At 69.0% G+C, this 23,702-nt stretch overlaps 1 protein-coding gene across 3 annotated transcripts in view; it reads left to right on the top strand.

Annotated features, from left to right (window-relative positions):
* Positions 1-23,702, top strand: part of COL5A3 (collagen type V alpha 3 chain) — a 57,335-nt gene that overhangs the window by 21,307 nt on the left and 12,326 nt on the right. For all 3 annotated transcript variants that reach the window (XM_074979912.1, XM_074979910.1, XM_074979909.1), the window contains exons 16-54: positions 845-898; positions 1,352-1,405; positions 1,814-1,867; positions 3,234-3,287; positions 3,366-3,410; positions 3,587-3,640; positions 3,714-3,758; positions 4,470-4,523; positions 4,888-4,932; positions 5,193-5,246; positions 5,832-5,876; positions 6,093-6,146; positions 6,420-6,464; positions 6,759-6,812; positions 7,673-7,780; positions 7,858-7,911; positions 8,506-8,559; positions 9,582-9,626; positions 10,346-10,399; positions 10,914-10,958; positions 11,082-11,135; positions 11,312-11,365; positions 11,447-11,500; positions 12,734-12,841; positions 14,152-14,241; positions 14,322-14,375; positions 14,612-14,719; positions 15,024-15,131; positions 15,357-15,410; positions 16,404-16,457; positions 17,475-17,582; positions 19,629-19,682; positions 20,379-20,432; positions 20,644-20,697; positions 21,484-21,537; positions 22,248-22,355; positions 22,600-22,653; positions 23,258-23,311; positions 23,597-23,650. In XM_074979912.1, coding sequence (XP_074836013.1) covers positions 845-898; positions 1,352-1,405; positions 1,814-1,867; positions 3,234-3,287; positions 3,366-3,410; positions 3,587-3,640; positions 3,714-3,758; positions 4,470-4,523; positions 4,888-4,932; positions 5,193-5,246; positions 5,832-5,876; positions 6,093-6,146; positions 6,420-6,464; positions 6,759-6,812; positions 7,673-7,780; positions 7,858-7,911; positions 8,506-8,559; positions 9,582-9,626; positions 10,346-10,399; positions 10,914-10,958; positions 11,082-11,135; positions 11,312-11,365; positions 11,447-11,500; positions 12,734-12,841; positions 14,152-14,241; positions 14,322-14,375; positions 14,612-14,719; positions 15,024-15,131; positions 15,357-15,410; positions 16,404-16,457; positions 17,475-17,582; positions 19,629-19,682; positions 20,379-20,432; positions 20,644-20,697; positions 21,484-21,537; positions 22,248-22,355; positions 22,600-22,653; positions 23,258-23,311; positions 23,597-23,650 — 2,403 coding nt within the window. The remainder of the gene's footprint in view (positions 1-844; positions 899-1,351; positions 1,406-1,813; positions 1,868-3,233; positions 3,288-3,365; positions 3,411-3,586; positions 3,641-3,713; positions 3,759-4,469; positions 4,524-4,887; positions 4,933-5,192; positions 5,247-5,831; positions 5,877-6,092; positions 6,147-6,419; positions 6,465-6,758; positions 6,813-7,672; positions 7,781-7,857; positions 7,912-8,505; positions 8,560-9,581; positions 9,627-10,345; positions 10,400-10,913; positions 10,959-11,081; positions 11,136-11,311; positions 11,366-11,446; positions 11,501-12,733; positions 12,842-14,151; positions 14,242-14,321; positions 14,376-14,611; positions 14,720-15,023; positions 15,132-15,356; positions 15,411-16,403; positions 16,458-17,474; positions 17,583-19,628; positions 19,683-20,378; positions 20,433-20,643; positions 20,698-21,483; positions 21,538-22,247; positions 22,356-22,599; positions 22,654-23,257; positions 23,312-23,596; positions 23,651-23,702) is intronic.

The raw sequence follows: 23,702 nt of genomic DNA, 5'->3' as shown, positions 1-23,702 counted from the left end.
CTATAACTGGAGAGTGCCAGGATCCAGGCCCTGGGTCCTCCTTCAGCCTTGGTCTGCTGGTCCTGCCAGTCCCCCCCGGGCTCTGGGGCTCAGGTTACAGTCACCCTGCTCTGGGTAGGCAGCTGGCAGCCTCCCTGGGGAAGAGTCATGGAGCCGGGGGTCCCCAGGCCCTGCCCCACCTGCAGCCAGACGCGGCTCTCACTCCGCAGGGGGAACAGGCGGGTTAGGGGGCGACAGGGACACAGCGCAGAACAGACTGGTCAGCACAGGGCCCAGAAGCCGCCAGTACCACCCATCCTGGGGAGAGGGGCCCAGAGGGGTCCCCGAGCCGGGCCCTGGCCCCCTTCCCCCCCTCTCTGGCCGGAAGACTAGCCCCCCTTCCCACCGCCCAGCTCCAGTTCAAACCAGCCAGGCTCCACCTCCCCCTTTGTCCTTCACCTGGTTGCCAAGGTTACAAAGACTCCCCTAGCTCACCTGTGCTGCCCCTCACCACACACGCACACACGCACCCCGCTTCAGCCCAGGCAGTCACACCTGAGTGCCCAGCACCATCTGCCCAGGGAAACTGAGGCAGGCGCGTGCGGGTTACTATAGGACAGTGAACTCATGTGCAACCCACCCAGGTGAGTAAGGTCCCGCCTTTGTCACAGGTGCTCCGGGTCGGGGCTGGCTGTGGGGAGTGAGCTGAGGGCCGGTGTGGGGCCCAGTGGAGTGGAGGTGGGGCGGGATGTGCAGGGAGGGAGGGAGGAGGGGTCTGGGGCTACCTGCGGGGCTGGGAGGCAGGTGGTGCAGGAATGGGGCAGAGGGGCTGGACTGGAGCGCTCAGCCCTTCTCTGTCCTGCAGGGTCTGCGGGGGATGCAGGGCCCACCTGGCCTGCCTGGCAAAGGGGGCAAACGGGTGAGTGTTACTGCCTGGGGGGCCCAGGGGGCCTGGCAATGCAGAGCAGGGTTCCTGCCCAGGCCTCCCATCTACCCCCCCATCCTGGGCCTCCCACCCCAGGCTCACTGCTTGTCCCCCACACCCCCGGGCCCCCGCCTGCCCTCCCCACCCTGGGACAGGCTGCCCCCACGAGGGCCTCCCTGTGGGGACAGGAACACCCCCTGGCTCTGAACAAGCGGTACCCTGCCAGCCCACCCCTAAGGACCGGCCCTTGGGCCCCAGTCCTGTCCCTGCGCTGGCGCAGAGTGCGGCTGTGAGTGCACCAGGCCAGGGGGCCCAGCTGGCATTTGAGCTGCTTCCGGTGCTGCAGCCCCCCAAGAGCTCAGCTGAGTCCCAGACACCTGACCCACAGAGGCCCCCCAGCCCCCCAAGCGCAGGAGCCGCCTCACCCCTTCTTCCTGTGTTCTGCAGGGACGCTCAGGGGCAGACGGGGCCCGGGGCCTCCCTGGCGACACTGGACCCAAGGTCTGTGGCTGGGCTGACATCCCTGGGGGGTGTCGGGGTGTGGGGGTGGGACACAGGACTCCTGGGCCCCAGCTGCAGCCGCAGGAGGGCAGCGTCTGATGGATGCTGAGGGTTGGAACAGGCACCCTGGTTCTGTGCCCAGCTACCTCTGCAGGGGGAGCCACCCCCTCCAGTGCCTCAGTTTCCCTCCCAGAGAGGAGGCGCCAGGGTCCGGCACAGCCTTGAGGCTTCGCTGGTGGAGTTTGTCCCAGCCGGGCTGATGGGGCGGGAGAGAAGGGGGGACGATGGGGCAGGGGGAGGGATCATGGTGGGAGCAGAGCTCTGGGGCAGGGCAGGGTGGTCCTGATGCTCCCTGTGTGCTGGACCCACTCCCAGACCCCCAGCACGACTAATGCTGCGTCCCCATAGGGTGACAGGGGCTTCGATGGGCTGCCTGGGCTGCCGGGCACGAAGGGTCATAAGGTCAGTGTGAGTGTGACCCCCACCGGCCCCACCCCCCGGGCAGGTGTGAGTGTGACCCCCACCGGCCCCACCCCCCGGGCAGGTGTGAGTGTGACCCCCACCGGCCCCACCCCCCAGGCAGGTGTGAGTGTGACCCCCACCGGCCCCACCCCCTGGGCAGGTGTGAGTGTGACCCCCGCTGGCCCCACCCCCCGGGCAGGTGTGAGTGTGACCCCCGCCGGTCCCACCCCCCGGGCAGGTGTGTGACCCCCGCTGGCCCCATCCCCCAGGCAGGTGTGTGACCCCCACTGGCCCCACCCCCCGGGCAGGTGTGTGACCCCCGCCGGCCCCATCCCCCAGGCAGGTGTGTGACCCCCGCCGGCCCCATCCCCCAGGCAGGTGTGAGTGTGACCCCCGCCGGCCCCACCCCCCGGGCAGGTGTGAGAGCGACCCCCGCCGGCCCCACCCCCTGGGCAGGTGTGAGAGCGACCCCCGCCGGCCCCACCCCCCGGGCAGGTGTGTGACCGCCGCTGGCCCCATCCCCCAGGCAGGTGTGAGTGTGACCGCCGCTGGCCCCACCCCCCGGGCAGGTGTGTGACCCCCGCTGGCCCCATCCCCCGGGCAGGTGTGAGTGTGACCCCCGCCGGCCCCACCCCCCGGGCAGGTGTGAGAGCGACCCCCGCCGGCCCCACCCCCCGGGCAGGTGTGAGAGCGACCCCCGCCGGCCCCACCCCCCGGGCAGGTGTGAGTGTGACCCCCGCCGGCCCCACCCCCCGGGCAGGTGTGAGAGCGACCCCCTCTGGCCCCACCCTGCAGGCAGGTGTGAGAGCGACCCCTGCCAGCCCCACCCCCCGGGCAGGTATGAGAGCGACCCCCGCCGGCCCCACCCCCCGGGCAGGTGTGAGAGCGACCCCCGCCGGCCCCACCCCCTGGGCAGGTGTGAGAGCGACCCCCGCCGGCCCCACCCCCTGGGCAGGTGTGAGTGTGACCACCGCCGGCCCCACCCCCCGGGCAGGTGTGAGAGCGACCCCCGCTGGCCCCACCCTGCAGGCAGGTGTGAGAGCGACCCCTGCCGGCCCCACCCCCCGGGCAGGTGTGAGTGTGACCCCCCGCCGGCCCCACCCTGCGGGCAGGTGTGAGAGCGACCCCTGCCGGCCCCATCCCCCGGGCAGGTGTGAGTGTGACCCCCGCTGGCCCCACCCTGCAGGCAGGTGTGAGAGTGACCCCCACCGGCCCCATCCCCTGGGCAGGTGTGTGACCCCCGCTGGCCCCACCCTGCAGGCAGGTGTGAGTGTGACCCCCTTCCGGCCCCACCCCCTGGGCGGGTGTGCACTCAGGGCCCCCACACCCCGGGCCCCACAGGCCTCACTCGCCCTCTTTCCATCAGGGGGACGTGGGGACGCCGGGGCCTCCTGGCCCCCCAGGGGAGAGTGGAGCTAAGGTAAGAGCCCCAGACAGGGCAGGGGGCCAGCGCTCTGCTGGCATTCAGCACCCCTCAGCACTGCTCTCGCTCCCTTAGGGCTCTGGAGGCCAGCCAGGACCCAGGGGGCAGTCTGGGGAGCCTGTGAGTATCCCCCACTTGCCCCGGGGGCAGGACTCCTGGGTTCTCTCCCCGGCTCTGGGGTGGGTGGAGGAGGGGGGCCGGGTTCCAGGACTCCTGGGTTCCCTCCCCAGCTCTGGGGAGTGAGGAAGGCTGCACTCTGGGGCAATCTGATTTCTAATTTTTTTCTTTGGCTGCAGGGTGTGCGAGGCTTGGTTGGCTCCCGCGGCCCCCCTGGCCCCCCAGGACAGCCGGTAGGAGCCTGTCTGTGTGCGCCCCCTCTGTGGGTCTGCTGGCCCCCACTAACGGTCTCCTCTTCCACCGCAGGGCCCCAGTGGCATGGACGGTGCGCCCGGGCCCAAGGGCAACGTGGTGAGAATGGGAGGATTGCTTTGGGGTGCAGTGGGGGGCAGAGCATCCCAGGGCTGCTGAGCTCGCGGTCTGCATGGAGGCAGGGCCATGGTGTGTGTGGGGGGAGCTCAGGTGGAGGAGGTGGCTCAGGTGGGGTGTGATGGGGTTCAGGGATCCCCAGGCACTGCCCCCGGGTTTGTTAGTTGACAGGGACATGGTGCCGTGCGGAGGTGTCAGTGCAGCCGGCAGAGACGGTCATTCCCACCCATCCGGGGCAGAGGAGCCCAGGGGGTGCCCCTCTGGGGTCTCGCCTCCCCTCAGCACAGGCTGGCTCCTTCCACCTCTGCCCCCAGCTTCCGGCTGCTGCCTCTGACCAGCCAGCCGGGCTCCTCCCCGCTCTGTGCCAGGGACAGGTGTTACCGACAGCTGGGGGTCATCCCAGCTGGTGGGCGCTGCTCGGCCTGTCGCTCACCCCCCCACAGCACAGGGGGTTCCAGTTCAGTGGGGGGAGCTGGCTCAGGCGGGTGAGCTGGCTGGGGGGTTTCAGTGCTGGGGCACTGCCAGTGGCAGATCCCAGCAGGATGCAATGGGGGGCCACGAGCCGAGCCGAGCCGAGCCGAGCCAGCCCAGCCCCTCGAGCTCTGTTCCCTTGCCGGACGTGGAGCCCCTGGCCTGGGCGGTGGGGGTGGGGTGGGCTGTGCCCGTGTCTCAAGGATGCTGCTCTCTCCCCAGGGAATCCAGGGGGAGCCGGGCCCCCCTGGGCAGCAGGGGACCCCGGGGCCCCAGGTACGTACGTCGGGTGCCCACATGGGCCAACGTGGGTGCAGGGGGCGAGGCTGTTGTACTTCAAAGGACGAGTCGGGGTCGGCTGGGGGAGAAGTGCGGGTAACACCCATCAGTCACCCCTCTGGTGCCCATCCCCGCTCCCACCACTGCAGCTGTCACTGGGGTGCTGCTGCTCCTGCCTTAGCTGCTCAACAGGCCGTCAGTTAAGTCAAACGGGAGAGGCCTGGGATCTCCCTGCCCCACTGTGCATGGAGTGGGGGGTCTGGCCTGGTGGGGCATCCCAGGGGGCAGGGGAAGTGCAGGGGTGGGACTGGGTGGGGGAGCTGTGCCACCCCCCATGATTTGTCTTCATTCTCCCTGCCAGGGCCTGCCTGGGCCCCAGGGGCCCGTGGGGATGCCAGGGGAGAAGGTGAGTGCGGGAGGCCCTGGGCTGCTGTGGAGTACGTGTGGGGCTGGGCTGGGGGCTGGGCACTGGCCTTCCATGACCCCCAGGTGGTCCTGCTGCAGCTGGGCTGGTGTGGGCAGCTGAGGGTGGGGACGGGGCAGCTGGGGCCAGGGGGCAGGGCAGCCAGTGTCCTGCATGAGGGTGGCCAGGGCCAGGCACCCTGGCGGCCAGGAGTGGGGGAGTTGGGTCTGAGGGGCCCCCGTGATGTGCCCTTGTCTGCACAGGGTCCGCCAGGGAAGCTGGGCTTGCAGGGCGTGGCTGGGGCCGATGGGCCCCCCGTAAGTACCGGGCAGTCCTGGGCTGGGGGGGCACAGAAAACAGCTGCTCTGAGGGGGAGGTGGGTGCCTTGGGGCAGCGCAGGGACCCCAGGAGCTGCTTGGGGGGCTTAGCACTGCCCTGCCCCCCAAAGGGGCCTCAGTACCCTGACTCCTGCCAGGAGGGGAGCGGGCGGGAGGGGGTCAGACACAGACCTGGGACTTGTCTGGCATATCCCCCCCGACAGAGCACACCCCCAGCCACACCCCACATCTCTTCTGTCACTGGGGTCAGGGCGCTGCAGGGGTGGGGAGCAGAGGCCAGGAGAGTTGGGAGGTGAGGGAGCAGGGGGCTGGGGGAGTGGGGGGCTGTGGGGTTGGGAGGCTGTGGAGCAGAGAGGGCTGGAAGAGTAGGGGGCCGTGGGAGAGCGGGGGCCATGGGGCAGAGGGGCGGGGGCCTGGAGGAGTAGGGGGCTATGGGGTTGGGGGGGCTGGGGGAGTGGGGGGCATGGGGCATCAGGGTTGGGGGGCTGGGGGGCCAGAGGAGCCATGGGCCCTGTTGCCTGGCCTGGCACTAACCATCCCAGCCTGTTTCTCGCTCCTTTGCAGGGTCACGTGGGCCGTGAGGGGCCGGCAGGGGAGAAGGGGCTCCAGGTACCGATCCGGGGCCCCTGGGAGCATGTGTGGGACAGGGCGGGGCTGCCTCCAGGCGCCCAACAGCCACACGCCCTAGCACCATGGTGGCCTTGGGGGTCAGAGCCCATGGGGGCTGTGCTGGGGGGCACTGCGGGGAGCAGGGCTGGGGAGACTGGGGTCACGCCCAGGGGCTGTTTGGGGGCAGGGCTGGAGTCTGATGCTCTTTCTCCCTAGGGCCCGGCTGGTGCAGGGGGACCCGTTGGCTACCCCGGCCCCCGTGGGGTCAAGGTGGGTTCTGCCCCGAATGCCTGGTCCTCCCTACCCGGCCTGGCCATCAGTCCGTCCAGCCCCATGGCCGGGTCAGGCCCCCACCCCCTGCCCGGCAGCTCTGCCACCCCCTGTGCCTCTGCCCCCCACGCCCACATCTCTCCTGTGCCTCCTGCCCCCCATGCCCCCGGACCTCCAGCTGCACACCAGGAGGTGCTGCAGGGGTCCCAGCCCCGGCTCTGGGGTGCAGTCCTGCCCTGCACCGTCCTGCTTTGACCCCCCGTTTCTCCCCAGGGGACCTTTGGTGCCAGGGGCCTGAAGGGGAGCAAAGGGGAGAAGGTAAGTGTGTGCGCGTGCGCGTGCGCGTGCGCGTGCGCGTGCGTGTGTGTGTGTGTGTATGTGTGCGGGGGGAGCTGGCACCTGCCAGGTGATGAAATGATGAAAAATGTGCCTCTGTGGGTGTGGGGGCTGCATGTCGGGAGTGAGGGGCACCGGCAGGGCGGGGGGATAGGTGCTGGGGAACCTTTGGGCAGCCCCCCTGTGGGTCTCTCTGGGGGCAGAGCTCTCCAACCCTGGGAGGAGGAGTTGGAGGGTGGTCCTGGCTGGTCTGACCTGCGACTCTGACCTGTGCAGGGAGAAGACGGATTCCCTGGCGTCAAAGGTGACATGGGCCACAAGGGTGACAGGGTGAGCGGGGGCCCAGGGAGGTTGCGGGGGGGCAGGCCCCCGGGGGGTTGAGCTGGGCCCTGGGAGGGGGTTGGGGTGAGTGGGGCCCCGGGAGAAGCTTGGAGTGAGCGGGAGCCCCAGGGGGGGTGTCGGGGTGAGCGGGGGCCCCGGTGGGGAGTCAGGGTGAGTGTGGGCTGCGGGGGGGTTGGAGTGAGCGGTGGTCCTGGGGGGGGTTGGGGTGAGTGGGGGGTTGGGGTGAGCGGAGGTCCCGGGGGGGTTGGGGTGAGTGGGGGGTTGGGGTGAGCAGGGGTCCCGGGGGGTTGGGATGAATGGGGGGTCGGGGTGAGTGGGGGCCCTGGGGGGTTTGGGGTGAGTGGGGGGTCAGGGTGAGCAGAGGCCCCTGGGGGGGTCAGGGTGAGTGGGGGTCCTGGGGGGGGTTGGGATGATCTGGGCCCCGGGAGAAGCTTGGGGTGAGTGGGGGCCCCGGTGGGGAGTTGGGGTGAGTGGGGGCCCCGGGGGGGGTCTTGGGGTGAGCTGGGCAGCGGGAGAAGCTTGGGGTGAGCAGGGGCCTGGGAGAAGCTTGGGGTGAGTGGGGGCCCTGGTGGGGAGTCAGGGTGAGTGGGGGCCCTGGGAGGTGCTGGGGTAGCCCAGAGGATGTGGGCTGTTGCCTGGGGCAGGAGGGGGGTCTGGATGGGTGCAGGCATTGGGCAGGGCTCTGGGAGAGCAGGAGGGGAGGGGCAGGGCTCTGAGGGACCAGGAGAGCTGGGATGGGGCTCTGGGTGGGACCCACAGTTGGGGCTCCCAGGCGAGGGAGGGGGCAGCCTGGGGCAGCCCCATTGCCATGCTACCCTGGCACCGTGGGGCCTCTCTCTCCCTTGCAGGGCAACGCAGGGCCCCTGGGGCTGCGTGGGGAGGATGGCCCTGAGGGGCTGAAGGGCCAGCTGGGCCCCGTGGGGGAGGCGGGCGCCTCCGGCCCAGCGGGCGAGAAGGTGAGTGTGGCCCCGTCCCCTGCCTGCCATCTGGCTCGGGGCCCTGCTGCCTTCAGCTCCGCACTCTCTCCTTGCAGGGCCAGCTGGGCATGCCAGGCCTGCCGGGGTACCCTGGGCGCTGGGGCCCCAAGGTAAGGGGGGCAGCAGTCTGGGACCTGGGGGCCCACAGCGTCGTGGGGGGCCCGGCACATGAAAAGGCGCACTGTCAAGGGGGGCTCAGACCCTGGGCTGGTGCGTGAAGTGTTACGGCGGGGCGACCGCTGGGAGGGTTCCCAGTGGGGTGAGGCCCGGCGCCAAGGCACCGGGGGGACGTGTGGCCCTGCAGAGAGGCGATGGCAGCCAGGTTCAGCAATTCGCCCCGATCTGCCCCTCCGCTGTGCTGGGAAACACCTCCGGTGTGACCGGGCATTGGGACGCGGCTGAGAGCTGGTTCTGCTGACGAGCCTGCGTCCTGCGCTGTCCGGCACCCCGCCGGGCGCCAGAGGGAGGGTTTGCAGGAATGTCGGGTCAGGGCAGGTGCTGCTTCCCTGCCTGTTGACCGTTCCCACCTGGGCGGTGCGCCCAAGCAGCCCTCCCCAGCCCCACTGGCTGCGGGGTCACCGGGGACTGATGCTCACAAACTGCACAGCCGGAGCCGGCCCATCGGAGCCGCCCCACGCGCCTTGCGGGGCCCGTCCTCTCACAGCCCCATAACGTCGCCCGCTGCCTTGTGCTCTCTCCTGCAGGGCTCCACCGGCTTCCCGGGCCCCCCAGGGCTCACAGGGGAAAAAGGCAAGAGGGTGAGTGAGCCGGGGCCCTGAACTTGAGCGACCCCAGTCCCAGGGGCTGGCAGCAGCAGCTGGGGATGGAAGCCCTGAGTCCCAGCCCCATGGGCCATGCTGGGCCAGCCTCCCTGGCCCCCCTTGGCTGGGCACCCAGGGTTGGGTGTGCCCCCTTCTGGGCCTGGCCTCTGGCCCCTGGCTGAGGCACTTGGTGAGAAACATCACATGCCATGGTCTGGCTCCTGGGGCGTGTCATGAGCCCCCAGGAGTGGCTCTGGAGCAGCCGTGGGGACACTCCCTCCCAGAACCAGGCCCCCAGAGTCCCCCACTTCCTTTGGGCATGTGATGGAGTGGGAGGGGGGTGCATGTGAGACTCAGGCTGGATGTGTGTGTGACAGGCAGAGCACTGGGGATGACCCCCGGGCTGTACCCCAGGCTGGCAGGTAACACCTCTGCCCTGAGCACAGAGCAGGGAGGAGCCGAGCAGGGTTTGAATGGGAGCAGTTGGAAGCTGGGGGAGAGGGAGCTGGGGGGCAGCCAGCCTGGCGAGGGGGGAGCTACACCCCAGAGGGGCTCCCTCGGGCTCCTCTCCCCAGGACGGGTTGGAATGACTGTCTCTGCCAGCTGCACTGACACCTCTGTGCTGAGCCGGGCCTCATAAACTTCCTGTTGTACCTGCTGGGTGAGAGTCACTCCTGCCTGCGGCCAGGGGACAGAGCTTGGGGACCCCTGAACCCCATCACAGGGGGAACCCCCCATCCCTGGGGCCCAAACTCTGGACATACAGCCCCCTGCACTCCCACGAGCTCCGCCACCTGCCTTGCGCACCAGCAGCCCTGCGCCCCCGTGCACCAGGGAAACTGAGGCTCCAGCTGGCTTGTTAAACGTAGGGCAGGAGATCGCCAGGTGGTTGCAGAGGGGCAGAGGGCTCTGGGTGCTGCCCTTGGGCATGTGCAGTGCCACATGTGCGGGCCACACGGCGCATGTGCTGGGGGCTGGGTGGTGCCACACACACCACTGATTTTTTTCTCCCCGTGCAGGGCAAGGCCGGCCAGGCTGGGCAGGAGGGAGAGCGCGGACCTCCGGTGAGCAGCCCCCGCCCCCCGCAGCGCCAGGGACAGGCTACAGAGCCTGCTCTGGCTATCTGGGACAGCCCCCAACCTCAGTGATGGGACCTAGAGCTCCCCAAATACCAGTCACTGGCCCCAGAACCCCCCATGGCCACAGAGCCCCCCCATATCCCCAGTGACTGGCCACAGAGCCCACCCATGGCCACAGAGCCCCCCCCATATCTCCAGTGACTGGCCCCAGAGCCCCCCATGGCCACAGAGCCCCCCATATCCTCAGTGACTGGCCCCAGAACACCCCAAATACCAGTCACTGGCCCCAGAGCCTCCCATGGCCACAGAGCCCCCCATATCCTCAGTGACTGGCCCCAGAGCCCCCCATGGCCACAGAGCCCCCCATATCCCCAGTGACTGGCCACAGAGCCCCCCGGCCACAGAGCGCCCCCATATCTCCAGTGACTGGCCCCAGAACCCCCCATGGCCCCAGAGCCCCCCCATATCTCCAGTGACTGGCCCCAGAGCCCCCCATGGCCACAGAGCCCCCCCATATCTCCAGTGACTGGCCACAGAGCCCCCCATGGCCACAGAGCCCCCCCATATCTCCAGTGACTGGCCCCAGAGCCCCCCATGGCCACAGAGCCCCCCCATATCCCCAGTGACTGGCCCCGGACTCCTCCCGGTGAGTGCTGAGCAGACCCCGGTGCCTCTGTGTGATCCGCCTTCCCTTCTCTGCCCAGGGCCTGCCAGGGGACCGAGGCCAGATGGGACCAACAGGGTCGCCAGGCCCGAAGGTACCTCAGTGGCCGGGGAGCAGCCCCAGCCCCAGCCGCTCCATCCGTCCGTCCGTCCGTCCGTCCTTCCCTCTGTGTCAGGGACGGGCTACAGAGCCTGTCGGTGCCTGTCAGCTGGGTATGCGCCAGCCTCCTTGGACCCCATCTCTCGCTGCCCTGTGGGTACAGCCCCTGGCCCCCCAGTGACCCTTTGCCCCCCAGTGCCCCCCCGTGCAGTCATTCCCCCATTGGCCCCCGGTGCCCTCCAGCCCCTGTTGCACCCCCAGGGCCCCCAACTCTGAGACTCCCCCTGGACCCCCGCAGAGCCCCACCCTCCTCACCTGGCACCTCTGCTGTGCCCACCACCCATTCCCCTTGACCCGCCACTCACCCAGTGACCAGCCCCCACCCAGCTCCTCCCCTCGGCTCACCCCAGCGCCCCTGCCCTGGCTGGCCCCTGGGCGGCTGGTGCATGCCCTGGTGCGGGGTGATGTGGGGCCAGCTGGCCGCCCTCAGCCGCGTTCTCTGTCCACAGGGCGACGCCGGCCACAACGGGGCCCCCGGGGCCGGGGGGGAGAAGGTGAGTGCAGCACCAGCATGGACTGGGTGGGGGCCGGGCTCTGGGCCAGGGCAGGGCAGGGGAACTGGGGGGTCTGGGTGCTCTTCCCCGTGTGCTCACAGCTGTTGTCTCCTGTTCTCACAGGGCCCCCAGGGGCCACAGGGCCCCATTGGATTCCCAGGCCTAAAGGGGCCACCCGTAAGTACCCCTCCGGTGCAGGGTGCTCTGCCCCCAGGGGCTGTGCAGGCCAGGGTGCCCCCTTGTCACTGGCTGGTTGGCGTGTGGGGCTGCCCTGTGGGGAGGGGGCGTGTGGGGCCACCCCGGGGAGTGAATCTGACTGGTTGGCACCCACAGCCCCATCTCTGCCCTGGCAGGGCCCAGTGGGGAAGGACGGGCCGCCCGGACACCCAGGACAGCGTGGGGATCCGGTGAGTGCCCTGTGCCCCTGTGTCCTGCCGCCCCCAGGGGCCTGGCTGCAGCCGCCTGTGCTCACCCTCTTCTCTGTGCAGGGTTACCCTGGCAGCACAGGCCCCCCCGGCCCCACAGGCGTGGTGGGACCCCAGGTGAGTGAGTGAGGGCCCCTGGCCCAGCTGGCCCTGGGGTGGGGCCCCTGCCCAATTGTCTTCAGGGGCCATCGCTGGGCTGGGGGTGGCACAGGCTTGTCCTGCTGGTGTCACAGAGCGGGGGGTCCCCAGTCCCTGCCCCCCCCCCGCAGCCAGACGCGGCTCTCGCTCCGCGGGGGGAACAGGCGGGTTAGGGGGCGACAGGGACACAGCGCAGAACAGACTGGTCAGCACAGGGCCCAGAAGCCGCCAGTACCACCCATCCTGGGGAGAGGGGCCCAGAGGGGTCCCCGAGCCGGGCCCTGGCCCCTTCCCCCCCTCTCTGGCCGGAAGACTAGCCCCCCTTCCCACCGCCCAGCTCCAGTTCAAACCAGCCAGGCTCCACCTCCCCCTTTGTCCTTCACCTGGTTGCCAAGGTTACAAAGACTCCCCTAGCTCACCTGTGCTGCCCCTCACCACACACGCACACACGCACCCCGCTTCAGCCCAGGCAGTCACACCTGAGTGCCCAGCACCATCTGCCCAGGGAAACTGAGGCAGGCGCGTGCGGGTACTGGGGGACAGTAGGAAACGCTGCAGCTGACCAGGGGAACCAAATCCCCACAAACCCCACTTCAGCACAGCAGCACATGGAGTCTGGGGGCTCTGGGCAGCGCCTCTCTGCCAGGCTGTGACTAGGGCAAGACTCTGCCCTGGGAACTGTCAGCATCCCAGGCCCCGGGCTCCCTACAGTGAGTCCCCCTGAGAGGGCTCCTGGCCAACCGGGGGCCTGCACCCCAACTCCACAGCCAGCCCGACCCAGTGCAGACTAGAGCTTGTTAGCGCCGGAGCTGGGGCGCTCAGCCAGGCCCAGAGCCCTGGTTCTTCCCTCCTCCGACAGCCTCCACCAACCGCGACTGGCCCGCTCCCAGCTGCCTGCCCCCCACACCCCTTGTCCTCCACCAGCCTCTGTCTGCTTCCCAGGCCCAGAGTCACCCCCCGCCCGGGGTCAGGTGACAAGGGAGACTGGCCATCCAGTATTCACCTGCCCCAAGGGCCTCAGCCAACAAGCCACCTGGGGACTGGGGCCACACAGAGGGAAACTGAGGCACATCCAGTCCGTGTAAACCGACTTAGAGTATCACACGGGCTCTCCACTTCCTCTGCCCCCTCGCTTTGCAGGGCCCAGCTAGACCCATGTGGGGCCCAGCCCACCCTGCGCCACCTCACTGCTGCCATTTCTCTGCCCCTCAGGGTAACTCGGGTGAGACGGGCCCCGTGGGAGAGAGGGGGCATCCAGGCCCCCCTGGCTCCCCTGGGGAGCAGGGGCTGCCAGGGGCTGCCGGCCGGGAAGGCGTCAAGGTAAGTGGGGTTCCTGCAGAGCGAGGGCTCCTGGGCTCCCTCCCTGGCTCTGGGAGCGGAGTGGGATCCAGCAGTCAGCAGAGGTGGCACCCGGACTCCTGGGTCCTAACCCTCGCTCAGCCCTGGCAGTGCCTGGGGCAGGTGCGAACCGGTTTAAAGCCAGGTGGACACGTACAGCGCCCCCAGCAAGCCCCCAGCTGGAGGAGCTCTGAGTCCCCACTCCATAAATGCAAAGGGGCCGTGAGGCCCTGGGCCTGGGGCCACCTCCAACAAACACTGGCACCTTACCCCCCAGCAGTGCCCAGCTCCTGGCCCCACATCCTGGCTCCCCTAGCTGCTCCCTCCCCCTAGTGCGTGGCCCCCAGGGTGGGGGGTGGGGCTGGGCCCCCCCCAGTGCACGGCCCCTGAGGTAGGGAATGAGGGGCTGGGCCCCCCCCAGCGCACGGCCTCCGGGGTAGGGAATGAGGGGCTAGGCCCCCCACCAGCGCACGGCCCCCGGGGTAGGGAATGAGGGGCTGGCCCTTGTGATGGGGTTCAGGGGTCCCCCTGCACTGCACCCCGTCCGCTGGCAGGAGTGACTCTCACTCAGCAGGTACAACAGGAGGTTTATTAGGCAACAGATGCCCAGTTTCTCACAGAAGCGACAGTACAGCAGCCAGAGACAGTCCTTCCAACCCGTCCTGGGGAGAAGACCCCGAGGGGTGCCCCTCTGGGGTGTAGCTTCCCCCTCCTCAGGCTGGCTGCCTTCCAGCTCCTCTTTCCCCCTAGCCTCTAACTGCCGCCCCCGATTCAAAAACCCAGCTCGGCTCCTCCCTCCTCTTTGTTCAGGGCAGAGGTGTTACCTGCCAGTTGTAGCCCCAGGGTCATCCTTAGCCACTGGGAGCTGCTCTGCTTGTCTCTCACATCCAGCCTGACTCACACATGCACTCCCCCCAGTCCATCACAGCCCCCAGCGCACGGCCCCCAGGGTAGGGAATGAGGGGCTAGGCCCCCCCGCCAGCGCACAGACCCCGGGGTAGGGAATGAGGGGCTGGGCCCCCCGCCAGCGCACGGCCCCCGGGGTAGGGAATGAGGGGCTGGGCCCCCTGCCAGCTCATGGCCCCCAGGGTAGGGAATGAGGGGCTGGGCCCCCCGCCAGCGCACGGCCCCCGGGGTAGGGAATGAGGGGCTGGGCCCCCTGCCAGCACATGGCCCCCAGGGTAGGGAATGAGGGGCTGGGCCCCCCACCAGCGCGCTGCCCTTGCTCTGGCAGGGTGGGGGCACATGCCCACTGTGACTCACACTTGTTGCTGGCTGTCTCTGTCCCCCAGGGTGACCCCGGCCCACCCGGCCTGCCTGGGAAGAGTGGCCCTCCAGGAGTGCCCGGCTTCCCTGGGGCCAGGGCTGCTCCCGGCGAGACGGTGAGTGCAGCCCGGGGGGCGCTGGTGCTGGGGTAGAGCTGCTCCCCAGCTGTAACAGTCCTGTCTTGTCACCCCCACAGGGACCAGCTGGCCTGAAGGGCAGGGCAGGGCCCCCCGGACCCCTGGGCTCCACAGTGAGTAGTTGGCCCTGTGGTTCCATCTCCTCTCTGGGGGGCAGGGGCTGGGGCTGGAGAAGGGCCCATATGGGAGCGTGGGGGAAGGGGCCTGGGGAGCCTCCAAGGATGTTTGTGGGGGGACGGGGGCTGGTGGGGGGGCTGTGCTCTGAGGGGTGGATCAGTGGGTTTTGGGGGGCGTATTTTTGTGGGGGGCTGAGAACATGGTGCCCTAACAAATGGGCACTTCTTCCCAGGGTCCCCCTGGCGAGCGAGGCCCCTCTGGGGCAGCTGGAGGCATCGGGCTGCCAGGCCATGTGGGAGAGCAGGGCCCCCCCGGCCCAGCAGGGGAGAAAGGCGCCCCGGTAAGTGCAGGCTCTTCCTGTGCAGCCCCTCTGGGGCCATTACTCCCCACGCGGTGCTCTTGGGGGGCAGTAGGAGTGTAATGGGGGGTCAGTCTGTGCCCCATGGGAGTGACATGGTACCTTGTGGGGAGTAGTCGTTCTGTGCCCCATGGTGGGGGAGTTCACTTTATTCCCCATGAGATGTCGGGGGTTGATCTGAGCCGTGGGGTGGGGGGTCGGTCTGAGCCGTGGGGTGGGGGGGTCGGTCTTGGCCCCATGTGGCCCTGGCTGCCATCTCTGACTTGCTCCCTTTTCTACCCACCAGGGTGAGAGGGGCCCAACGGGACCCATGGGGCACGATGGGATCCAGGGCCCTGGGGGTCTGCCAGGCCCCACTGGGCCCCCAGGCCCCACTGGCGAGGATGGTGACAAGGTAGGTGGGATGGAGCAGCTGCCCCGTTGCCTGGGGGAGCATCTCCCCGAGCTGGTCCCCCGGGCGCCGGCGGGTTCATGGGCCGGTCCCCCAGGCGCTGGCGGGTTCCTGGGGCCGGTCCCCTGGGTGCCGGTGGGTTCCTGGGGCCAGGTGCTATGGTGATGGCCAGGTTCTGGAGAATGGTTCTCTGATACAGAAAGTCTCACAAGGTCTCTGCCTTTGCAGGGGGACCTGGGGGGCCCGGGCCAGAAGGGGAGCAAGGGGGACAAGGGTGAGGCGGTAAGTACTGGGGTGGGGCAGGGCGGGGCCTGGGGTCGCTCCCAGTGCGTGCTGGGGGTCTGCGAGGAGGCTGGTGGGGCGGGAGGGTGTGACGCGGGGAGCTGGGCATCCCCAGTGCACAGGGGTATTGTGATCTCCCGGGTGACACCTTTGTGTGATGCTGGAACAGGACAAAGCGGGAGTGGGCTTGGCTGGGTCCAGCTGGAACCGGGAGTTGGCCAGTGTGATGGGGTTCAGGGGTCCCCCTGCACTGCACCCCGTCCGCTGGCAGGAGAGACTCTCACTCAGCAGGTACAACCGCAGGTTTATTAGGCAACAGATGTCCAGTTTCTCACAGAAGCGACAGCACAGCAGCCAGAGACAGTCCTTCCAACCTGTCCTGGGGAGAAGACCCCGAGGGGTGCCCCTTTGGGGTGTAGCTTTCCCCCTCCTCCGGCTGGCTGCCTTCCAGCTCTCCCTTTTCCTAGCCTCTAACTGCCGCCCCCGATTCAAAAACCCAGCTCAGCTCCTCCCTGCTCTTTGTTCAGGCAGAGGTGTCACCTGCCAGTTGTAGCCCCAGGGTCATCCTTAGCCACTGGGAGCTGCTGCTAGCCTCAGACATCCAGCCTGACTCACACATGCACCCCCCCCACTCCATCACAGCCAGCAGTTAGCCTGGGCTGGGGGAGAGAGACAACGTGGGGCCAGGGCCCGGCTCGGGGACCCCTCTGGGCCCCTCTCCCCAGGATGGGTGGTACTGGTGGCTTCTGGGCCCTGTGCTGCCCAGTCTGTTCTGCGCTGTGTCCCTGTCGCCCCCTAACCTGCTTGTTCCCCACGCGGAGCGAGAGCCATGTCTGGCTGTGGCGGGGCAGGGCCCGGGGACGCCCCAGCTCTGTGACAAAGGGGCAGTAGGGGGGGTCAGAAGGGGCTGGAGTTGTTGGGGGTCGAGCTGTGGGGGAGGTTGGGGTGGGGGGCTGCTTTTGCCCCAGTTCTGACCCTGCCCTCTTCCCTCAGGGCCCACCAGGACCCACCGGTATCCAGGGACCCATTGGGCACCCTGGCCCTGCAGTGAGTATCTAGGGAGCCCCCAGCTGCCCCTGGGGCGCTTGACCCAGAGACACAACTCCCCTGCCCCACCACGCCACGTCAGGGCACCGCCCTGGCGCAGGGCCCCGGGCTGCCCTGAGTCCAGCCAGGACTGGGGGCTGCCTCTGGCCATTCAGGGGAAACCCTGCTCCGGTGCTGGTCACTGGCCCCGATCCTGGCCCCTCATTGCTGCTGCCCCATGGCCCCCCCAGGCTGCCTGGCCCAGAGCCTTTCTCACCAGGGTCGTCCCTCTGCCTCCTGGGGCCTCAGAGCCCCCAGCCCGCCAGCCTCTGCCCCCGGGCCCCCTGGGGGAGTCCCCTCGCTCTGCCCCCGGGGAGCAGCGCAGCCCTGTTCCCCAGCCCGGAGCAACGCTCAGCCAGCGTCACACAGCAGGTGACTGAGCATCTGACCCCAGCACGGAACATCTCCGGCCTGTGGGCCTGGCCTGCCCGGCACCGCCCGGCTGAGTCTGCCCTGCGGCCAGTGGCCTCTGCCTGTTCTCTGCCCCGTCCAGCCCAGCAGCCCCTCCTCCCAGCCCAGCCCAGCCCAGGCCAGCTCCTCCCTCGGCCTTTGTCTTCTGTCCAGGTAACCAGGTCACTGGGCCCCTCTCTTCTGCGCCCTCCTCTCCTCCCCCTCTGTTCTCCCTTGGCTGGGGCCAACGGGGCAGGGCACCGGGGTCCTCTCTTCACAGCCCCGTGTGCTCCACTGGCCAGATCCGGCTGCGCCACCCGAGCTGGGGGCTCCATTCTCCAGGCTGCTGGCCGGGTCCACAGTTCTGTGCTGGTCCCTGCACCCCCAACTCCCTTCCCCTCCCCTCTTTACAGGGTAACCCCCAGGGACACTGAGTGCCGCTCTCTGTGCAGGCAAACCCTTGGGAACCCCCAACGGCCCCTGGGGTCACAGACGGTTCTGCCCCCCAGAGGACTCTGGCCCCCCAGCTCTGTCCCCCAGAGGGCTCGGCACTGCAGGGCTCTGACCCCAGCCCCTCTGACCCCACAGGGCGTGGATGGGGAGCCCGGCCGCCGTGGGCAGCACGGGATGTTTGGACAGAAAGGGGACGAAGGTGTGCAGGGATTCCCTGGCCTGAGTGGTCCTGTGGGACTGCAGGTAGGGATGGGTGCCAGCACTAGGGGGAGCTGAGCTGGGTGAGCAGGGGCTGCAGGACTGAGGAGCAACCAGGGCTGGAGGGGGCTGTGGGTCGGGTGTGAGGGGCTCCCAGGGCTGGAGGGGGCTGTGGATCAGGAGTGAGGGGCTCCCAGCACTGGCGGGGGGCTGTGGATCGGGAGTGAGGGGCTCCCAGGGCTGGAGGGGGCTGTGGGTCGGGAGTGAGGGGCTCCCAGCGCTGGAGGGGGCTGTGGATCGGGAGTGAGGGGCTCCCAGGGCTGGAGGGGGCTGTGGATCGGGAGTGAGGGGCTCCCAGGGCTGGAGGGGGCTGTGGGTCGGGAGTGAGGGGCTCCCAGCGCTGGAGGGGGCTGTGGATCGGGAGCGAGGGGCTCCCAGCACTGGCGGGGGGCTGTGGGTTGGGAGTGAGGGGCTCCCAGGACTGGAGGGGGCTGTGGGTAGGGAGTGAGGGGCTCCCAGTGCTGGTGGGGGGGCTGTGGGTCGGGAGTGAGGGGTTCCCAGTGCTGGCGGGGGGCTGTGGGTCGGGAGTGAGGGGCTCCCAGCACTGGCGGGGGGCTGTGGGTTGGGAGTGAGGGGCTCCCAGGACTGGAGGGGGCTGTGGGTCGGGAGTGAGGGGCTCCCAGGGCTGGAGGGGGCTGTGGGTCAGGAGTGAGGGGCTCCCAGCGCTGGAGGGGGCTGTGGATCGGGAGTGAGGGGCTCCCAGCGCTGGAGGGGGCTGTGGATCGGGAGCGAGGGGCTCCCAGCACTGGCGGGGGGCTGTGGGTTGGGAGTGAGGGGCTCCCAGGACTGGAGGGGGCTGTGGGTCGGGAGTGAGGGGCTCCCAGGGCTGGAGGGGGCTGTGGGTCAGGAGTGAGGGGCTCCCAGCGCTGGAGGGGGCTGTGGGTCGGGAGTGAGGGGCTCCCAGCGCTGGAGGGGGCTGTGGATCGGGAGCGAGGGGCTCCCAGCACTGGCGGGGGGCTGTGGGTTGGGAGTGAGGGGCTCCCAGGACTGGAGGGGGCTGTGGGTCGGGAGTGAGGGGTTCCCAGCGCTGGAGGGGGGCTGAGGGTCGGGAGTGAGGGGCTCCCAGGGCTGGAGGGGGCTGTGGGTCGGGAGTGAGGGGCTCCCAGCACTGGCGGGGGGCTGTGGGTTGGGAGTGAGGGGCTCCCAGGGCTGGAGGGGGCTGTGGATCGGGAGTGAGGGGCTCCCAGCACTGGAGGGGGCTGTGGATCGGGAGTGAGGGCCTCCCAGCACTGGCGGGGGGCTGTGGGTTGGGAGTGAGGGGCTCCCAGGGCTGGAGGGGGCTGTGGATCGGGAGTGAGGGGCTCCCAGCACTGGAGGGAGCTGTGGGTCGGGAGTGAGGGGCTCCCAGCACTGGCGGGGGGCTGTGGGTTGGGAGTGAGGGGCTCCCAGGACTGGAGGGGGCTGTGGGTCGGGAGTGAGGGGCTCCCAGGGCTGGAGGGGGCTGTGGGTCGGGAGTGAGGGGCTCCCAGGGCTGGAGGGGGCTGTGGGTCGGGTGTGAGGGGCTCCCAGCACTGGAGGGGGCTGTGGGTCGGGAGTGAGGGGCTCCCAGCGCTGGCGGGGGGCTGTGGGTTGGGCTCCCAGTGCTTGCGGGGGGCTGTGGGTCGGGAGTGAGGGGCTCCCAGTGCTTGCAGGGGGCTGTGGTTCGGGAGTGAGGGGCTCCCAGTGGTTGCAGGGGGCTGTGGGTCGGGAGTGAGGGGCTTCCAGCATAGGAGGGGGCTGTGGGTCGGGAGTGAGGGGCTCCCAGCGCTGGCGGGGGGCTGTGGGTTGGGCTCCCAGTGCTTGCGGGGGGCTGTGGGTCGGGAGTGAGGGGCTCCCAGTGCTTGCGGGGGTCTGTGGTTCAGGAGAGAGGGGCTCCCAGCGCTGGCGGGGGCCTGTGGGTCGGGAGTGAGGGGCTCTCAGGGCTGGAGGGGGCTGAGGGTCGGGAGCGAGGGCACTGGGGGAAGCCAAGGTTGGGGTGAGCAGTTGCGGCCCATGTCTTGGGAGGGATCGGGCACAGCCTGTGCCCCACTTAACCTGTGTGGTTCTCTGCAGGGCATGCCAGGCCCGCAGGGCGACAAGGGTGAGAGCGGAGCAGTTGGCCCCATGGTAGGCATCCCCTAGGGCTTCCCCACCCCAGCTCACTCAGCTCCCCCGCCTCTTCCTGCCCCCATCGGAAGAGCCGCAGGGGCTCAGACCAAAGGCCCCCACAGCCAAGGGCCCTGTGTCCTGCCAGCAGCCAGTGCTGGGTGCCCCAGAGGAATGACCAGAGCAGGGAACCAGCACGTGCCCCTTCCTGGTCATCTGGAACCAGCCTGGGACACCCGCCCTGCCAGGCCTGGCACCGAGGGACCGGGACACCCGCCCTGCTGGGCCTGGCACCGAGGGACCGGGACACCCGCCCTGCTGGGCCTGGCACCGAGGGACCCGGGACACCCGCCCTGCCGGGCCTGGCACCATGGGACCAGGAACACCCGCCCTGCCGGGCCTGGCACCGAGGGACCTGGGACACCCGCCCTGCCGGGCCTGGCACCGTGGGACCAGGGACACCCACCCTGCTGGGCCTGGCACCGAGGGACCAGGACACCCGCCCTGCCAGGCCTGGCACCAAGGGACTGGACCTCCTGTCATTGGTCCGGTGCTTTTCCAAACCTGGTACAGTCGCGGGCCTCACCCCCCATCAGAGAGTGGTGCAGACTGGCTGTGCCTTGGGTGAAGACACCCACCCCCAGCTCCTGACCCTCCCCTCACCCCCCTTGCGGTGCCCCCCTCCCCTCTAACTGCGGGGCCTTTCCTTCTGTGCAGGGCCTCCCTGGTGCTGCCGGGCCCCGTGGAGCACAGGGCCCTGTCGGCAGTGAGGTAAGTTCCCAGGTGTCACGGGGCTGGAGGGGGTGGGAGTGCCACATGCTATGGGGTAGGGTCGGGGGAGATTCCAGGGGTGCGCTGGGGGCCCTGTGGTATCTGGGGGCACAGGTCACTGGGAGTCGTGTTCCTTGCAGGGCCTGGCCCCTGGGGGGGTGGGGGGATCCCAGGATGCTGAGCAGCAAGTGAACCCCCTCTCTGTGCCTAGGGCCCCCAGGGGATGCCAGGTGGCATGGGTCAGCCAGGCGCCGTCGGGGACAAGGTGAGTGGGGGGCACCCGCCCCTCGGAGCCATCGACCTGCCCCTCTCCCAGCTCTGTCCCTGCACACGTGTCCCCTCCCTGCCCCCACACTTCCCCAGCCCCTCCCCCCACTTCCCCAGGGCCTCCGTCCCTTTTCCCCTTCCCCGGGCAATTTGGGTAGCCCCCCTGAAGAGCGCTGCATCCTGCCCCTGCCAGCCCACGCAGAGCGGTGGGACCCCAGTGTGATGGGGTTGTGGGGTCCCCCAAGCTCTGCACCCTGTCCTCAGGCAGGAGAGTCTCTCACTTAGCAGGAAAACAGCAGGTTTATTAGCCGACAGGACACAGCATCGTACAGAGGAGTCAGTGCAGCCGGCAGAGACAGCCAGTCCAATCCATGTTGGGGAGAGGAGGCCCCGAGGGGCCCCCAGAGCTGGGGCCTGGCCCCCTCCTTTGTCTCTCTCTCCCAGCCCAGACTCACTGCTCCCAACTCCCAGTTCCAATTCAAACCCCTCAGGCTCCACCTCCTCCTTTGTTTGCAGTACAAAGGTGTTACCTGGTCGTCAGGGTTACCCTCAGCAGGAGCCCCCCACCCTCTGTGAGCCACTCACATACACACAGGTATCCCCCACTCCATCACACCCAGCACCCCTCCTTCTCCTCTGCCCAAGGGAAAATTAACCCTCAGGCCTGGGGCAGTACCGTGTGAATGGGGAAACTGAGTCACACATCATATGCCTACAAAGACTACAGCTGCCCTCCTCCCTCCGGGCCGGGCAGGGCTCATTCCACTCTTCTCTCTCTGCACAGGGGGAGCCGGGCGAGGCAGGGGACCCCGGGGTTCCAGGGGAGCCAGGCCAGCGGGTAAGTTCTGCACACAGGTGGGATGGGGATTGTCACAGAGTGGGGGGTCTCCGGGCCCTGCCCCAGACCCTGCAGCCAGATGCGGCTCTCGCTCCGCGGGGGGAACAGACGGGTTTGGGGGCGACAGGGACACAGCACAGAACAGACTGGTCAGCCCAGGGCCCAGAAGCCGCCAGTACCACCCATCCTGGGGAGAGGGGCCCAGAGGGGTCCCCGAGCCGGGCCCTGGCCCCTTCCCGCCTCCCCGGCCAGACCAGACTGCCCCACCCCAGCGCCCAACCAGCCAGGCCCCTCCCCCGCCTCTGTCCTGGTGGGGGACAGGTGTCACCTGGTTGCCATGGTTACAAAAACCCATTGTGTATGTGGGACAATTCATCACGCTGGAACTCCCCTCACCACTAGCCGCTGACACTGCACCTAGGGAAAGTGAGGCACACACCGCAGGTCACTACAGTGCCTCAGGCAGGAAACACGCACCTAGCCAGGGGAATAAACTCCCCTCCCACCCCACCCGTCACAGAGGCGTGTCTCTATACCCAGGGCACCTGCAGGGAGCTGGGGACTGAGGGGCCTTGGCAGTCCAGCCCAGCTCCCTCCTTGCGGCAGTGAGCCCCACAGGTTAACGTCTCATCCTGCGTCCACTGGCCCCATGCTGGTCTGCTGTGGCTGGGGCGAGGCTCTGGGCAGCCTGACGCCGGGTCTCCCTACAGGGCATGAAAGGGGACCTGGGGGAGAAGGGCGAGTCTGGGCCCTCAGGCGCCGCTGGGGCCCCAGGCAAAAGGGGGCCCCCTGGACAGGATGGATCCAAAGGCAACCTGGTGAGTACAGCAGAGCCTGGGGCTGGGCTGGGGCCAGCAGTGGGGAGTTTGGCCTGGGGCAAGGCAGATAAAGCAGAGTGGGTGCGATTCCATTGCTGACACCTGCCCTCACGTATCCCCAAACACAGCTCCCCAAGATCTGGCCCTGAACCCCCCCCATGCCTTGGCCCCCTGGAGCCCCCCTGTGCAGGGTGTGGGGGTCTCGGCCCCTGCTCTTGTGCTCACAGACCCTTTCTCCTTGCAGGGCCCTGCTGGCTTCCCTGGTGACCCAGGCCCCCCTGGAGACCCTGGGGTGCTGGTGAGTGCCCCACTGCCCCCTGGGCTCCCCCGAGCCCTGCATGCCCCCCACACTGCCTGCAAGGGGTGTCTGGCCAATGCAGCGTCAGCCCAGTGCAGCCGAGGTTGGGTCTCTCCAGGATGCCTGGGTTCCATCCAGCTCTGGGGCGCCGGGGGCAGATCTAGCGTAGTGGTTCTCAGCCTGTGGCCGGAGCCAAGGCCCAAGGGATGCCCATAGCCAGAGGGGCAGCAAGGGGGTCTGCAGCCCCCACAGCCAATAGGTTGAGAGCTTCAGGGCTCATGGTTAGAGCAAGGGGATGCTGGGCGCCCGGACTCCTGGGTTCTACCTGTGACTGGGGGAGGAGAGTCTAGGGGTTACAGTGGGGGGGGGGATGCTGGGTGCCCGGACTCGTGGGTTCTACCTGTGACTGACAGCACCACGCTGCATGATGGACACTGACGAAATTACCTCCGGTGGGTCACACCAACATTCAGGTACATTCAGCTCCCCCAGCCCCACCCCGCTCGGCAGTGTGTGTGGGGGGAGGCGGGGGCAGCTGCCAGGAGGGGCACCCTGGTGCGGGTGGCTCTGGCTGGGCCCCACACTAACCCAGCCGTGTGCGCAGGGCCTGGATGGCGCCCCTGGTGAGAAGGGTGATGGAGGGGACCCCGGCCTGCCGGTGAGTGGGGGCAGCAGGGGGTGGGCTGCAACTCCAGTGCTGTCTGCACAGATGCCAAAAAGTGTGGGGGTGTCACTGACCACCTGAGGAGCCCCCTGGGGACCTGGGTTCCCTGCAGGGCTGGCCACCTGGCCCCATGCACCTTGGGCCCCCCCCAGAGCCCTTCCCACAATCCCAGCCGCCCTGGCCCCCCTCAGAGTCCCCCCAAACCCTCTTATCAATTTCTGGGGCCTCTGAGTGTGTGGGGCCCCCCTGGCTCTGACCGACTGTGTGGTTTGTGTGCAGGGCCCTGCAGGTGCTTCTGGGGAGCTGGGGGGCCCTGGCCCCCCTGGGAAGAGGGTGAGTAGGGGCTGCAGTGGGGCAGGGAAAGGTGGTGGGAATCGGGACTCCC

The sequence above is a fragment of the Carettochelys insculpta genome, chromosome 29, assembly GCF_033958435.1.
Source record: "Carettochelys insculpta isolate YL-2023 chromosome 29, ASM3395843v1, whole genome shotgun sequence".
Taxonomy (NCBI): domain Eukaryota; kingdom Metazoa; phylum Chordata; order Testudines; family Carettochelyidae; genus Carettochelys; species Carettochelys insculpta.
This window is presented reverse-complemented; position numbering and strand designations above follow the sequence as displayed.